Genomic DNA, 17,464 nt, shown 5'->3' with positions numbered 1-17,464 from the left:
AGGGCGCAGTGAAGCGCCGAAATTGGAAATCGACATGACAGATGAGAGTATAGAAGTTATCATAATTTTCGAAATGGCAGTTATCATTTCAAACTCGTATATTGATTTTGATTTAGGCCGTTATCATTATTTTTCATTGTTTAAATGTTGTATTTTTTTCTGGTATTTTCTTCATGATGTGCTTCAAGTTTGACTGCAATTATATTTAATGCCATAATGGCCTCTACATACAATAATATATTACGCATTTACCTATATTAATATATTTTTTCTCATTTGCCATATCTAGATTTATTTGGAGAGCGCTTGCAACCAAGTCCACAGGATTCCAGAAAAAGACACTTAGTCAAAGTCTGTTTCATAAAAACTGCCATTACGGAGAATTCTGAAGTCGCGAGGTAAAGCAGTTCTTTCACAATTTTACACAATTTTAGAGTAATTAAGTTGTTTTCACCTTCCTCCCTCACTATTTTTGCTTGAAAATATTTTTAATGAGACGTAAACACTTGTTATTTACAGTACAAGTTTTCCTGTTAAAGTCAACAACGAAGCATCGGCGAGGGAACCTCGACTTTTAAGTAAGTGAAGTTTTTCACAAATTGTTACGATACTAAAAACGCTTAGATACACACCAAGGCACTTTGTATTCCTCTCGACGTTTATTTTTATAGGGGGTTTGATGAATGAATAATAATATCGTAAATTGTGTTATTTTATGGAATATCATTGTAGAGGGTTACGTGTCTTATTTTATAAATCATTTACATTATTTTCAACGTATTGTAAGAAGGCGGTATCAAGACAAAAGCGCGGCGTTGAGTTTCGCCTGTCAACACGCAATGCCCCCAGAATTCGGTGGAAATTGGGGAACGGAGTGTGTTAAACACTGGAAACATAGTGTTCCCTCTGACTACCCTGCTGTGTGCGGGACACAGCGTGAAGCTGTATTGTTAGAACAATTATTTATTAATCAAACACAAAAATATGAAAAATACATAAGTATTCACGCTTTATTATTTAAGTAACGAAGAGAAATACACCGTAGAAGTACGTCACGAAACTAGGTGAGCCTGAGGGAAGGTAGCAATTAAATGTCATCTAGGCTGTACAGCAAATTCATGAATTCAAAATATATACAAGAAATAAATTAAATAAATAATAATAGTAATAATAATTGATTCTTTAATGCTTGGTAAATTCCTTTACTTATTAAATCAAAAGGAAATCAGCTTCACACTCTATCCCGCACAGCAGGGTAAACAGAGGGAACCAAATGTTAATAAAACACTCCGTTCCCCACTTAGCGCCTAAATCAGCGAAAAAATCAAAATAAAAAATTAGATAAACATTTAATTTCCTCGAGTGGGGGTCAAACCTACATCACATTTTGTACCCCTGAGCAACGACTGGCCTCTATTAATAAAATTCCTTTACTTATACATGTAATAAACAAATTGGTACTAAAGTTCCACATTCTGGCAACAAAGACCGCCATGTCATAGGCTTAATTCGTTCATTGCTCTCTAATGCGGGTTCATAAAACATGTTAGTTCCAGGCATCAGGCATAATGTCTCGTCTGCCTCGACCACGGCCCCGGCCCCGGCTGTATCAGCCTACTTTGTTTCTATTATACTCTGTTTAGGATAGTTATAGTGTAAATGGAGTCGTTGAATTGTGAATTCCACATACTATGTAATTTATGGCCAATTTTTCTTATTAAATGAAAAATTGAAATTTTACCCATTTCTGTTGGAATATGGCCTTTAGTGTAGTTTTGGTGATAGTATAACGATATATAGTCTATTTTATACAAATCCAAAATGCGACAGCTCAGGTCAGTCATGGTTATAAAATAGTCTTGGTTAATAGAACACAGAACAAAATAAAAAAAATACAAATGCAAGATGGCGGTGGCCGATTTATTAACTTTTATAATATTTATGGTATTAATTATAAAATTACTTAAACAAATATATTCTACTTAATTTATTTATATAAATAATGCAAGAATGGAAGAATGCAAAAAAATTATGTCTTTACCATCTATTTTACATCATTAGCTGTATATCGGTTTTCATTGACATAGGTTGATTACGATATTAAAAAAAAAATATCTAGAACTAAAGAAATCGGAGCCTTAAAAATTTAATCTACATCAAAATAGGTTGCTTATCAAAAAAAAAAAAAAAGGAAATTCTTTACCAAAACTTCAGTGTAAAACAGAAAGCGGAAACAGTCGTTTAATTTGGCGTCGACAGTAATTTTGCCCACGTGATACAAAAACAACGCCCTATTCCCATTCCACCTGCACATCAGCTTCAAAGGGAGATTGCGCTCAGCTCGTATTTGAGGACGAGTGTGACTCCGCTAGTTGTCTTGCGGCAAGTCCCGACAAATGAAAAGATGCCAGCCAGTATTCAAAGAGAACTATGCATTTTTAAATCGTCACCAGCGGGTCACTCTCTGGGAACTTGGAACAAGGCATATTTTCAATTGGGAAAAGTCATTTCTCATATTTTTCTGCAACAAAGGTTTTAGGAAGATATAGATACTTCAGAAGTATTTAGTATCTGTTTCCTTTCTTTTTCTAAATTAACTGAAAATATTACCTATACTATAATATTAAAAAATATATTTTTTAAAAGTTTCTCACGCAAAGGAAGAACTAATATTATGCAGTGTTGGGAGTTCGGCTCGTAACTTTTCTGATAACAGTCTGACTCTTTCTACTTTTAAATTTTCACTCTTGTACAAAAAGTCGATATCGGGTTCGTATTTCTTTAGAAACTCATAAATTTTCGAATTTAAATATGCAGGTAGGTACTGGAAATTGCTTTAATAAATACAGTAAATTTAAATATTCTACATACCTACTTGTGATATTAGGCATAAACAAAAATAATATAGAAAACAATATCTATTACTAAGACAATACTATCCAGTCTGATGAAGAGTATCAATACGTTTACAAACAATCAAATAATACACAGAAACCAAGTGGGAAACGGAGTGTCCTAACACTATATTCCCTCTGCCTACCCGGTTATAATCAGAAAAAAAAATAATAAAAATAACTCGAATCAGGTTCACGCTGTATCCCGCGGGTAGGCAGAGGGAACTTGGTGTTAAGACACGGAGTCTTCCCCACTTTCTTCAAATTTTAGAGGCATTGTGTGTTAAGTGGCAGATCTCAACGCCACGCTTCGCCTCGACACTAAAACGAAGAAATGAAAATATAAATTTTAAATAAATATTTTAATTTCCTCGAATGGGGATCGAACTCGAACTCACAACCAGTCGATTTTCCAGCACACCTTGTGCCTCTGGCTACCACTGGCCTCGACTGACAATAATAAGACATAAATATTATTACAATTTTTGAAAAACTCATTCTATCACAGTTTAGAAAGCTAAACAAACGTTGCTCCAGAATATTTTATTATAGGGATCATCAAATGTAAGCAGATACAAGCGGTGAACCCCATCTGTGTATTCAAGAACAGAGACGCAACATGCCGTGCCGTAGCGGATCCGTAAAGCTTTGAGGGAGACATTGCGATTCATTCTCGCATTTAAAAGCGAGACTGTAATTTCACAGGCCTTTGTCTCCGACCGTGGGCTCGACTCCTACGGAAATATGCGCATTCCAAATGGGGTTTTTTTTTCATCCTTCCTTTTTTTCAAGTGGTTCGCTTTAGTTGCCATCGTCAACTTTGTGGATTTATTTAAATGGATGTGCGTAATGTGTAAAATGGATTGCTTAGTGGAAGTCTTCGTGTATATTTTTTATTAATAATGTAAAAAATAATATTATTAAATAATAATGAAGCCAGTCGTAGCGTAAGGGTATAAGCGTGTGTAAACGCGACTGGTTGTGAGTTCGATGCCCACTCGAAGAAATGAAATATTTCATATTTTTGTTTCGCTTTGGTGTGGCAAAGCGCGGCGTTAAGTTCCGCTAACATGCAACGATTCCAGAATTCGCTGGAAAGTGTTGAGCTGAGCCTTAACACTAGGTTTCCCTGTCTGCCCTGCTACAGGGTGAAGCTAAATAAAAATAATATATATAAAACATTGCTTAAACATTTTTGATATAACCATATTGTGAAACACAGCTAACCCCTCGAATTTTGATTATATCGAACAAACAAAACCTTGTTTGAATGTCGCGAAATTTAATAGCGAAGGCTTTATGCAATATGTGGCCCTATTTTGGTGACTGGGTCACTGCACTATAGGAAAGTTCACAGTATTGATTTTATTGCGCACGCCCGAAAATATAAATGGGGCTACTGGTATGGAAGTGGCCGGTGACGCGGACGAGAGCTGCATATACCGACTTCGTTAAAAAACGGGAGGCTCTCCGCCTCGGCTGGTTATATTTTATATGAACAACATAAGTCAGCTATTATATATGTATATAACTCTTTTATAACTTAGCTAACTATTATATAAAACACATAATCTATATATATAAAAGGACTTGTCCTCACTGACTGAGACGACGCACGCACAGCCGTAACCGCTGATGGTAGAAACGTGAAATTTGGACAGATGTTTACTTTCGTAATCTGGACATCCACTAAGGACGGATTTTGAAAAAATTTAACCCTAAGGGGGTGAAATAGGTTTTTATCAAACTGATTTTTATCAAATTTGAAATTTAGACTCTTAAAAATATTTCATTGAACAGATGTTTCATGGTTTATTAGAATTCACCCCTAAATAAGCAAGCGAAGCTGCGCGCGTCCGCTAGTTTGTTTGTATAAAACTATATCCAATACTAAACAAACTCCACCCACCAACAAACTTTTATCAAATAAACGGAAAAATTCATCAGTAATTCTATTTCACAGGTTTCACCGAAAGAGATGGAGATCACAAAGTTGTTCTGGAGAACTTCCTAAACTACGAACTAAGTCGATCCGACAAGGAGTAAGTAAACATAGCTTAAGATGTCAGCTCTATAATTTGAAAAAGTATTATTTTTATATTCTAAGTAAAATAATAAATAAAATATAGGCGTAGGCAAAGGGAACCTGGGAACCTAGAGTTAAGACACTCCGTTCCCGTTAAGACACTTCCGTTCTCCATTTTCCATCGAATTCCGAATCCATTGCATATTAAGTTCCAGAACTTAACGCCAACTTCGTAATTAACATTGTTTATAAATATTATCTATATAGTAATTAAAATATATTATATATTAAAATAAGTTACAATAAAAACATTACAACCGCAAATATATTCATTAAATCGTTTAGTATTGTTTTAGAACAATATTGTAGCGACAGCGCCGACCTTAAATAATTACTTCAGACGGGGCGACGACCTCGCGCGACTTTGACCCACTTCCTCTAATTTCCCCATCTCGTGGCGTAGATAATAACATCAGTTCATAGTAAAGTGTCTACTCATGAGTTGTGGACGTTTTGTAAATAGTAGGATTTAGAGTATTGGCTATGTTATTTTTGTTTTTAATTCAGGGATTTGTTATAACTTAGTTGATGCTTATAAATATTAAAAATTATATTATTTCTATTGCGTTTCACTGTATCCCCATATAGCAGGGTAGGCAAACAGAATCTAGTGTTAAAACACTCCGTTCACCACTTTCTGGTAAATTTTTAAGCCTTAGCCTTTTTAACCTTGATACCAGAGCGAAAATGAAATATTAATAAGCAATATTTTTTCTCTCGATTGGGCATCGCCTGCGACATGTCGTCCTCAAAAATTAAATTATTATCATATATTTTTGTTTAGAATGTCTTGAAAACTGAAATGAACAAGAAATAGTAAAATAGTAAAGTTATACGACGACGAGTGTTTTGTTCACGTCTCGTATCATTTACAGGAAATATAACTTCTGCTTGTTGCGAATATATAATACAAAGTTCCTTTCATGTCATTTTCTCGTACGTCGGGGAAGAGAACGTTCATTGATTGTATATAATTGCGGTGTTGAGTTCCGCAACTCAATACATTGTGCCGGAAGTGTCTTAATGGTAACGGAATGTCTTAACACTAGGTTCCCAAGTTATCGCTACTGTTTTAAATCTAATTAAACATATTATTATTGACCAATATATTGGGAGAATTTAAGCTACATATCACTAAAAACAAACTATTATATCCGTATATATAATCACTATTTTTCTAGTTTTCTCTTTTTTACAATTTTCCACTTCAAAGCCAACCTAAATAAAAACTAAAATGTAAGTACTTAATAGCTCGATGTTTTATTAAAAATCGACACTTGTCGTAATAGTTTTTATAAAAGCCTCACTCCACTCCACTCCACTCCACTCCATTCCACTCAACTCCCCCGTTGTTCCCAACTTTGTCATATTCAAGTGTTGTACCAACTTTTCGCATTCGCAAACAGTTTACGTCAACAATATCTCATTCGCGTGGACTTTGTAAATAATAACATTTACGTTTAACAACTTTATAACGGTATCAGCGTTGGGTATACTCGTAATCTCGTTGTTATTCTAATGTTGCTCAACTATTACGTGCTTTTATTTGTTTTAAACGTAACTTAAATATATATTTTTTAGCATCAGTGTAGGCTGAGGGAACCTGGGAACCTATTGTTAAGACACTCGGTTGCCATTAGGACGCTTTCGCTCCCCAGTTTCCCTTGAAATCTGGAGGTGTTGCATGTTGAGTGGTAGAACTCAAGGCTTTAATTTGTCTCGTTAATAGAAATAATTTCATTTTCTCAAATGGAAATCGAACCAATAACCACACACTTGTGCCTCTATAATACATATATTATTCTCTAATTGCAGAGAATTGTATTATAATCAAGTCTATCAATTCTCATTCTTCTTACTTTCCTTTTTCTATGCATATAAGAGAGTAATAGTGCACTAGGGGTTGAGGGTAGCTCTCATTGATGTAGATCCTTTCATTGTAAATGGCCATTTAGAATTAATAACTATGTAATCAACAGTACGGAGTAGGTTATTGTGGGAGATATGAATACACAGTACTTGTATAGTGTGCTATTGCTCAGGTATAATTAGATTACTTGAACAAAGATAACTAGAACTAACTTACTTAAACTAAAAATGCTGCTTCAGTTAATGCAAGTAATTTAATTATAAAATAAATAAAATATATAGTTTATTTTGTAAATTTTCGTATCTATGAAAAAATGGAACGCTTATATACTATAGTATTATTTACTGTGCGTCTGTCTATCTGTCGGCATGTCGGTCCGTCTGTCAAGATCGTTTTTCTCAGGATTGTGGGGAGGTATCGAGCTGAACTTAATTTCAAATGTCCAGGGCTCAGTCCCTTAGAACACAGAAAAAAAATAAGCTTCTAAGGCAACCCAATAGAGACGAGCGTTTTCGTTTTGTTTCTCCTGGGCCAAAACTTATAAAATTAGCAAGAAGTGAAAACTTGTAGTACAAATACAAGCAAAAATCCAAAATATGGAAGTTTATATTGTAGTTTATTTCGTATAAAGTGAATGCAAACTTTAATTTGTCAACTTTATAAGTTGTCCTGTTGACCTACAATTATAAAATTAGTACGGAACTCTCGGTAGGTGAGTCCGAACTGCACTTGACCCGTTTTTAATTTCGCTCTAGAAATGCTTGTGACAAATAAAAAAAACTTTACTTAATATCGCGGTGGTTCTGGGTTCAGTTTCCAAGTTCCAAAGGAGTTAATTATTTCATAGCTTGCTATGCGGATAAAGCGTGGAGCCTTATATCTAAGAAACATAGAAAAACTATGTCATTAGTTTAAGAAGATAATATCAACTGTACAGTGGTTTTTAATGACTACTGCAGTATTACAATAGTTATTAATATTTATATGGTTTTTTTTTTAGTTTCACACTGTATCCCGCACATAGCGGGAAAAAAAGGTAGATAGACAGAGGGATCCTGGAAACCTATTGCGAAGCACTTATACATTCGCTTTGCCCAATTCTGAAGATATTGCGCCTTGAGTAACCAGAGAAAAGAAATGAAAATATTAAATATTTAATTTTCTTAAGTAGGAATCGAACTCACAACCCGTCGTTTACAGTCGCACGCTTATGCTACTATAGACCACGTTTATATATTAATTAATAATTATATTTGTTAACAGGAATAATTGTGTGGAGTTAGACGCTGAGAAGTACCACTGTGACATTATTAAGAATTTAATAAGGACGTTTAGAAAATACATGGACATTTGTAAGTACTATTTTCTTATAAAAATATTCATAATATTTTTTTTCTACTTTTAGATCGTAATTATCGTCATAAACACTCTGTTCCCCAATTTCTTTCGATTGTTTGAGGCATTGCGTGTTGAGTGGCGGATCTCAACTGCACGCTTTGCCTTGGCGAAGAAATGCAAATATTAATGAATAATAATTAATTCCCCCGAGTGGGAATCGAATCCACAACCGTCACGCAAGTGTGACAGTCACACGCCCTACTTGCGCCTCTGTGCCATGAGAGCATCTCAGTCAAATTAGTAACACAAATATATATTATATAAATGGTAAATGAAGCTAATAATATTTTAATAGCTTGTTAGCTTTTGTTCATTTTCAGGCAACATGTGAACAATATAATTATTCACAAGCAAATAAATATGTAAATCATATTATTTTATGAAACGAGGCCGGTCGTGGCGCTGTAACACAAGCGTGTGTAAGTGTGATGGTTGCGGCTTCGATTCCCACTTAAAGAAATGTAATATTGTACATTACACTTCGCTCCGGTGTCGAAGGAAAGCGCGGCGTTGAGTTCCGTCACTCAACACGTAATTTTTTCAGAATTTAGAATTCGAAAGAAAGTGGGGAGTCTTAATAATAGGCTTCCTCTGTCTACCCGCATGTAGCAGGGATACAGCGTAAAGCTGAAATAAAAAAATAAATACCTACAATATAATAATTCATAAATTCATATTATTATATGAAAGTCATATTATTTTATGGAAGGAACAAATAATATAATAAACGTTTTAACATAAATTGAAACGAGGCCACTGAAATGGCATTTATAAAAGAAATATTTGAAGCGATAAGGCTTCTCGTTACGTAAAGTTAAAATATGGTAGACAGATGAGACGGTAAGTTTTCTTTAAAGGTTAGCTAGAGAAAATTGAGATACTTGCGTTGACACCAGAGCGAAGAAATGAAAATATTAGATATTTGATTTTCATTGAGTGGGAATCGAACCCACAACCAAACGCGCTTATAGTCACACTTATTATATTATAATTATGTTAAACAATATTATATAATAGTATGAAAGTAAGTTTAGGATATTGATGTTTTCCTATACCCGCCAGCAAGAGCTTAAAACGTTTCTACTATGTGTTTTGATAATTTGGTAAGCTCACAATATTTTACCGTGAAAATATTTGTTATTTTTCAATGTAGAATATTTTATTATTTCACCAATCCGAATTTTATTTCTTTTAAAAAAATATATAACATGAAAGCCTGTACTGACCTCGTTTGTAAAATTAAAGTAAACCATTTCTATGATAAAACGTCAATCATAATAGAATAACAACGGGACCCCATTATTTTTTTATAACCACACAAGCGTAGCATAGAGTGGACGCGGCTATTTTTTATACGTAATTAATAATAGTATTAAATATTTCAGTGCCCAAAAACTAGTAGTGTGGAATGAATATTAAACATTTAACTATATTTTTCAGTATTCATTCGATTTTGTTATAAAATGTTATTCCCAGGCTATGCGTAAAAGGTTATTTTTGTTAAACTCTACCCTAGTGCTGTTAGTCTACTGACCTGACTCTGTCCCTGAGAAATTTGCAAGCACTAGGTGGCTGCTTGAGATGATAGCGACGGCGATAAGGGCGTCCCCTGCGGGAATCGAACCTCGACTTCCAGAAGTCGAACGGACTTTCGATGCCAATTATATAGCAGAATGTTGCTATATAATTGGCTAACACCGTATTATATTATATTGTTGAGAAATCCCAGATATGATAGCGTAATAAAAGGTACATCTCAGAAAATAAAAGTATAAATAAAAGGATTCGCCTGCGTCCATTGTTAGCAAGAAATAATATTTCCACACGCGCGAATGGCCAAAATGGGTTTCTTCTAGCCACCAAGGAACAAATATATTGCGATTTGCTCCTTCATTTTCTCGCAAGGTATTTTATTGCTTTGGGGTCTCTCATAAATTCCGTACTCACTCAGAGAGAAAAATAAGGCCTCGGCTCGTCGCAAATTGTTGCGAAAAAAATTCGTATTACTAAGCTGTAATCATTTGCTAACATCTTTGAACACATTTTCAAATATTATACTTTTACTTCAAAGAGAATCCAACGGTCAAATTCCTTAAATCGGATTTCTCGGCAACAAATTTTACATTTTAAAAGGTTCAATTCGAAATTGAAAATTTTATTTCACTTTTCTTTTATTTTTGTTTTTAATCGTAAATTAACTTTTAAGTTTACTAGACCTTAATTCTTATTTATTTTTTATTGAACTAAACCAGGAGACGCTTTTCAGTGGTTTTGTATTGGAATATATTAGGATTGACCCAAAAGCTGACCTACAAACATTGAGTATCGGTTGCCTAATTTTTTATGCAGAACCGGTCGTACTGCATGGAAATGTTTGAGAACAGTCCTTTTGGCCTGAATATTTTCAGACATAGGGAATATTGAACTCGGATATTTCTAACAAATGCTTTTATTTTTCTTATTTACAAATACAAATAAAAACATGAGCATATATGACGTTGACGAGATCAATTTTTCGTGTCCATTTTGTACCACTGGTGGTTACTTTACTAAGAGGAAACTTTCCAAATTGGAATAGTTCTCCGGATATTTTCAACTAGCATCCATCTTTGTGGAGGCGGGCGTCGCGACGAGGAGGTAGAACATGTTTTTTTTATTTTCATACATCTAAACTCGTTTCTGCACAGTTTGCTTCACGAAGTAAAAATTTTGCAACAATTTACTAACATACACTCAGATAATGCATCTGATCTTTATTCTATACAAAATTGGCTCTTATTTAAATTTTGTCAGCTTAATTATATATACAAAATGTCGTATATTATAGCAATTTTCACATAACTAAAATGTAGTAGGTCTATATAGTATTTGGAAGATTTCCTAAAATTTTCAGTGTGAACACTTGCCACAATAAGATAAAGCAAGGCTATCGAAAATTCCGTTTATCCGAAACGTCCATACTACTAGAGTTGTAAATTTTTTGCGCGGTTCACGATTTACGGCGATATAAATTCTGGACGAATGCGGATAGTAAAACGAAAAAGTGAGTGAATTTCACAGTGAGACCTAAATTCTACATAACCTTTGTTGGATACTGTTGGTGACACCGAAGTTTTATTGCTTTTCTACTCGTAAAAATATATCCGAGCTAGACTTCTTATGCATGGTTAATGGCGTTGCATACTGTAAGATATTTTATTTATAACTATTCCTTGTAATTTTTAAAATTTTACCATTTTTCCGCCCAAGATGAACAAAAAAATCAGCTTCACGCTGTATCCCGCACACAGCAGGGTAGGCAGAGGGAACCTAGTGAACACTAGGTTCCCTCTGCCCAATGCTCCAATCTGAGATTTTATAAAAATTGTAAAAAATATTATAAGTGTGTTTCAATGATAGCTGTTATTCTTTATGCTATTTTCATATAAAATTAATGTTTTTTTTATTATTTCTCAACGTTTTTAAATATTTTTTTTCGGTATTTTTATATGCGAAATATAATCTTCAATAGCAGCATATTTTTTTAACCTACAACCTTTTCATAAATATTTGTATGTGCTTCCGGAGCTTTGATCGAGGCCCACTCTTGTTTTCGAAGGCCAATCAAAATCTCTTATAAATGTACAGGATAACTCCATATAAATGTTATGTAAAAAATAATAGCAGAATAAAGAGAGCAATCAATGTCTTTTCATATGTAAAATTTGAAGTATTATATAAAGAGACAAAAGAAACCTTTCGAAGCCTCGGGCTACTGTTCCAAAATCCTTCTCATATTAAGAAAAACTGAAATGAATTTTCTTAATAAAAATATATTTTACCAACACTCAGTATATTTTTCAGTAATATGGTGTTCATTAGTAGAGAAAACGGTCGGCGTTCAAGTCAAACGAAGACGACTTAAACGGTCCTCAGGTAAGATAATTTAACGACGCTTTTAAGATATTATAATTATATCATTAGCTATATTTCTCTTATAGTATGTATATATATCTATTTTTTATCTTTTTTTCAGCTTCATGCTATATCCTCCATATATCAGGGTAGGCAGAGGGACACACAGTGCTAAGACAGTCGCTCTCCACTTTCCGCATCATTATGGAGGCAATGCGTGTTCAGTGGTGAAACATGACGCCGCACTTTGCCTCGATATAAGAGCGAAAAACTGAAAATATTAAAAATTTCATTTCTTCGACTGGATATCGAACCCATAACCTATCGGGATTACAATCACATGCTTCAACTTGATGAACTTTTTATTTTAGAGGTAGTGATAATGCTAAACTAACTTCTTTGATTCTAGATTCCCGGCCGGAATTAGTATATACGTTTATTGAACAGGCAGTGCAGCCAGGGGCTCAAGTAGCCCTAAAATGTTCTGCGGTCGGCGAACCACCTCCTAGATTTCGATGGAGTTTGGATGGTCAGACCATACCGTCACATCAAGGGTAAGTCTTTATAATTATATTGATTTATTCTAGTTTTTATGTTATTTGTTGCCTCCAGAATGCCTCCAGAATTCGGCGGAAAGTGGGGAACCGAGTGTCTTAACACTAGGTTCCCTAGCCTACCCTGCTGTGTGCGGGATACAGCGTGAAAAAAATAAAAAAAAACAGCTTCCAGCCATTTCGTATTTTCCGCCGAATTCTGGAAGCAATGCGTGTTGAGTGACCGCCCCTCAGTATTCAGTTTTTGAACAGCATTAACATATTCTTTTGTTCCCCTAATTATTAATAATTATTTATCAGGGTAATAATAACAGAAGGACGTGAAACAGGCCCGAGCAGTATTGGATCTAGTAACAATTATATACTATCGACTCTCTCGCTAAGCAGTGCGAGGGTCGAGCACGGCGGCCGGTACGAATGTAGAGCGACCAATAACCATGGCTCTATCGCCCATTCGGCCAGACTCAACGTTTATGGTATATTTATTTTCTTATTATTATACGTTTTTTAAGTATCCCAAATATGAAGCTGGGTAGGCAGAGGGAACCTATTGTTAACACCTTCCGTTTCCCACTTTCACTTTTCGTCCAAATTTTCGAGGCATTGCGTGTTAAGTTGTGGAACTTAGTCCAGGGCCTTTGCTTTGGTGTTAGGGCAAAGAAATGGAAATATTAATAAATAACAATTCATTCTCCCAAATGGAAGTCGAACCCACAATCGTCGCGTTATTTAATAACTAGATATAATTTTAACATATTAAAATATATTCGATTTTGTCTTCCTAACTTACTGGTGGTCCATACCTTTGCACAGTACTTTATCAATTGCTATTCACAATCTAACAATAGCACACTTACAGGTCCTCCATATATTCGTTCGATGAATCCGGTAAAAGCAGTTGCTGGGTCCGACGTGACAATTTGGTGTCCATATTACGGATACCCTATAGAGTAAGCGTGTTAAATTGTCTTATTGAAGCTTTATATGTGAACTTGAAATATATTTACATATATTTTTAAAAATATAGATTAAACTAGTGGGCCCGGACGCGGCTACGCCCGCGAAAATATAAGCCTAAATCATTAAAATAAGTTAAAAAATAATAATAAGTGGAGATTTATTATTAGAAAAAATATCTGAGTAACCGAAATGAACAAACCAAAGAAGTAAAAGTAACTAAAGGAAATTCTTAATATTAGAAAAAAAAACCTAAAGTTTGCTGTGCGCGCGTACTAAACATTTTTCTATATTAAATAATTATTAATTTTTGCGAACAATATTAAATAAAATCTCAAATGATTAAAATTACGATATTTTAAGTGTATAACATCGGTATAGATAACCGAACTGAGATAAATTAATTATAAGCAGCAAATAATTACATAAAAAATAATAGTAATTCGAAAATCTATAAAAATTTACAAAATCATCAAAGTCATCCGCCCGTTCGCGTCGGTCATACTCATATTATGCCGCCCGAAGGCTAGGTCATTTGGAATCAGTCACATCTTAATTATTTATTAGAATGTTATACAGTAAATTATAATTTCCATCTAGATGAAATGCTAAAAGTGACTATTATATTTATTTTCATAAGAATGAATATCAAATTATAGAAATCATCTAATTTTTGTTAATGATTTGTATAAAGAGATTTGTATAAATGTATATCGGCGCGCACCATGTATGCATTAAGCAAACTCACTGTGGGTGACGTTTTCTTAAAACAGCAAACTTTGCAAGCTGTTGCTTAGCAACGCGTAGCGACGATTGTTATTAACATGGCGGAATAAATTCCTTGTCAAATTAATTATTTTAATATATTGGTATATAACGAAAATATTACAAATATGAGAAAAAAAAAGTATCCTATGTTCATCCCGGGACCCTCAAGTATCTCTATATGAGTATTTTATCACAATTAAATTAGCGGTTTGGCCCTGATTGCGGAAAAGACAGACAGACAGACAGACAGACAGAGTTACTTTCGAATTTATAATATAGGTATGGATAAAGAATCCTTTTTATTAATAACTATTATTTTTATATTTATTAAAAATTATAATATTGTCGTTATAATGAACCGATATTAAATGACAAGATTTTTTTTTAAAATATAGGCTTTGATTATTAAGCTGCATGTTTTATTAAACAAAAAGAAATGTATTTAGTGTATTCGTTTTTTTCATTTTTATAATTATTTATCTATATAAATTAGTGTTCTATAAGGTCACCGTATTGCATTCTATATAATTCTTTATTAATAAAGAGTTAAATTCTTAAAAATCAACAAAAATAATTTAAAAAAGTAATTGCACTTTTTTAAAAGAAATTTTAATTGCGTCTACTATAACGTTTCGTAGCACCAATTGATCGATTATATACTAAAACTACATTTTCGTTTCCTATAAAGTTCAGTAAAATGGGAAGGTGGAGCGGGGAACGACCCTCGATATCGGCAATCAGATGGACAGCTCAGCATTAGCAACGTGGACTACACTCGAGACAGAGGCGGCTGGATTTGTTCTGTGCTCACGTCCACTGGAGAACTTGCCAGGAGAGAGGTATAGATTGATTTATTATAGATTTTTTAGCTAAGTTAACCTCTTTTTCTTTCTCTATTTCCAATTTGATGAAAACATCAATGTTCCATTTAGTTGGGAACGGAAGTGTCTTAATGGGAATAGAATATCTTAACAGTAGGTTCCGAGGTTCCCTCTCAAATACAATATATATAAAATTCTTTATATACTATTTACATATATTATGTATGTGACTATGTATATATTCTTTGATATTCATAAAAAAATGTTTCCCATAAACATAAGTATTTTACGTGATAGGAATCATTGCCAAAATAGCATTTGGTTCTATTTGGAATTGATATTGCTGGCTATTTAGAACTTGGCCAAAAAATCAAACGTATTCATAGAATTCTTATTATTTTTTTAGTCACAACTGCTTAGATAACGACCACATCGTAATTATTTTATTCTGATGAAATTACATAATATTTTTTATTATATATATTTTTTATAATTTCTTAAATTTTCTCCGTATAAAATTATAATATTTAAATAGATTGTGACTTCGATCGACGTAGCTTCATATGTTCGAGGTACGCTACACAACCGTACTATATTCATAAAAAAAATACTTCTAATTTATTAAAAGTTACTAATGCAAAAGATGACTCCACTCTCCACATAGCACTTTAAAGTAAAACCCATTTAACTGTACCGAACCCAAACTCCCACAACCAATTCACCACCACCTCATAAATAAAACCCAGCTCAACCTAACAGCATTCATTAAGCTTTGTATCTACTCGTATGTAGGTTCAAATCAATGTGGTGTCACCGCCGGTGCTCTCGCCGATCGTGTTCCCCCCAGGGCTGCGGGCGGGTGACCGCGCTCAGATTACGTGTACTGTGACGTCAGGGGACATGCCCGTTTACTTCTCCTGGCTGAAGGACCAGATGCCGATATCTAGTGTGCTGCAGGTGAGAATTTATTATTATTATCTATGCAATAAATAGTAAATATTATTATATTAAGTTTTATAATATTTTTTTTTAAATAAATTCTACTGAAATATTTCAATAGTTCAAAAATTATATTGTTATACTTACTTTAAGTACAATTTCCTGTAAAATTTAAAGATGGAGGGGGAAACGACTCCCGACATCGGCAATCAGATTATATTTATTTTTTAAAGAACTCATATGTTTATATATTAAATTTAAAAAAAAACAACCCAATTTCAATCAGGCACTTTACGATATACAGATATTTGGTATATGCTAGGGATCGAATTCATATAAAATATTATCTTTGATGATTAAATATTTAACTTTATAAGTAAAGTAGACACTGTTTCAACATAATATTTAATCTTTCTAAAAATTTACGAGAACCAGAAGGTAATGTATAATATTGTATATTATTATGTACATTTGTAAATACTTGTATGTATGTTTGATTTCATAAATATATAGTGAATAAATAGAAAAAAATATTTAGAAACGTCTTATATATTTAAATTTATGTACCAACAATAATAAATATAGATAGAATATTTAAATAACAATACTCCTCATGGAAAATCTCAATATACAATGAAATTTTAAAGCGAAATGCATTCACTTAAGATAGTGGCAGTTGACTAAAATAAAATTGTACTACTATTGCATATTGTACTTACTTAGATGATATATTTCCAATGAAATATGTATAATGTAATTTTTTATGAACAAACGGAAACACAGAAAAAGTGAAGTATCCGCTCCAAAAAGCTACAAAAGTTTTAGTTGAAATCCCGCATTTTTCATATCCCTTGCTTTTCGTACAGAAATGTAATGAACAAGTAATTATATTTATTGCAGGGTTTTATATCAAAGTAAATATCTAATGCATTTTTTCTTTGTAAGGTACGCACTTTACTCCATTAGTTTTTAAGTTACGAATGAATTAAAGAAAGGGATCGTACAAAAATTACAAATATTTCTGTATTTAACGTTTGGACTAGTTATAATAATGATTTTAGTTACTATATAAATAATATAAACATATTTTCTTATTTAATTTTTCTATTATCATTTTATTTTTTAAACCACTACTTCTTAGCGAGGTCGTGTACAATGCGCTAATTAAAAAAGTGAAGTACAGATAAATGATGAATAAAAAATGCTTTTGTAAAAACTGCAGTGGCTGGTTTTGTACAAAATAATGAAGAAATAAATTTACAAAAATATGTACAAACAATAAA

At 33.2% G+C, this 17,464-nt stretch overlaps 1 protein-coding gene across 5 annotated transcripts in view; it reads left to right on the top strand.

Annotated features, from left to right (window-relative positions):
* Positions 1–17,464, top strand: part of LOC146536761 (cell adhesion molecule Dscam2-like) — an 80,374-nt gene that overhangs the window by 39,996 nt on the left and 22,914 nt on the right. For all 5 annotated transcript variants that reach the window (XM_085189011.1, XM_085189013.1, XM_085189012.1 and 2 more), the window contains exons 5-14: positions 290–398; positions 520–578; positions 4,858–4,936; positions 8,114–8,202; positions 12,092–12,163; positions 12,552–12,696; positions 12,997–13,172; positions 13,556–13,646; positions 15,110–15,260; positions 16,035–16,199. In XM_085189011.1, the coding sequence (XP_085045137.1) occupies positions 290–398; positions 520–578; positions 4,858–4,936; positions 8,114–8,202; positions 12,092–12,163; positions 12,552–12,696; positions 12,997–13,172; positions 13,556–13,646; positions 15,110–15,260; positions 16,035–16,199 (1,136 nt within the window). The remainder of the gene's footprint in view (positions 1–289; positions 399–519; positions 579–4,857; positions 4,937–8,113; positions 8,203–12,091; positions 12,164–12,551; positions 12,697–12,996; positions 13,173–13,555; positions 13,647–15,109; positions 15,261–16,034; positions 16,200–17,464) is intronic.

This window comes from Heliconius melpomene, chromosome 8 (assembly GCF_056956725.1).
Source record: "Heliconius melpomene rosina isolate 202511_hmr_F chromosome 8, ASM5695672v1, whole genome shotgun sequence".
Taxonomy (NCBI): Eukaryota; Metazoa; Arthropoda; class Insecta; order Lepidoptera; family Nymphalidae; genus Heliconius; species Heliconius melpomene.
Note: the sequence above shows the minus strand (reverse complement) of the source record. Positions and strands in the feature narration are given on the sequence as shown.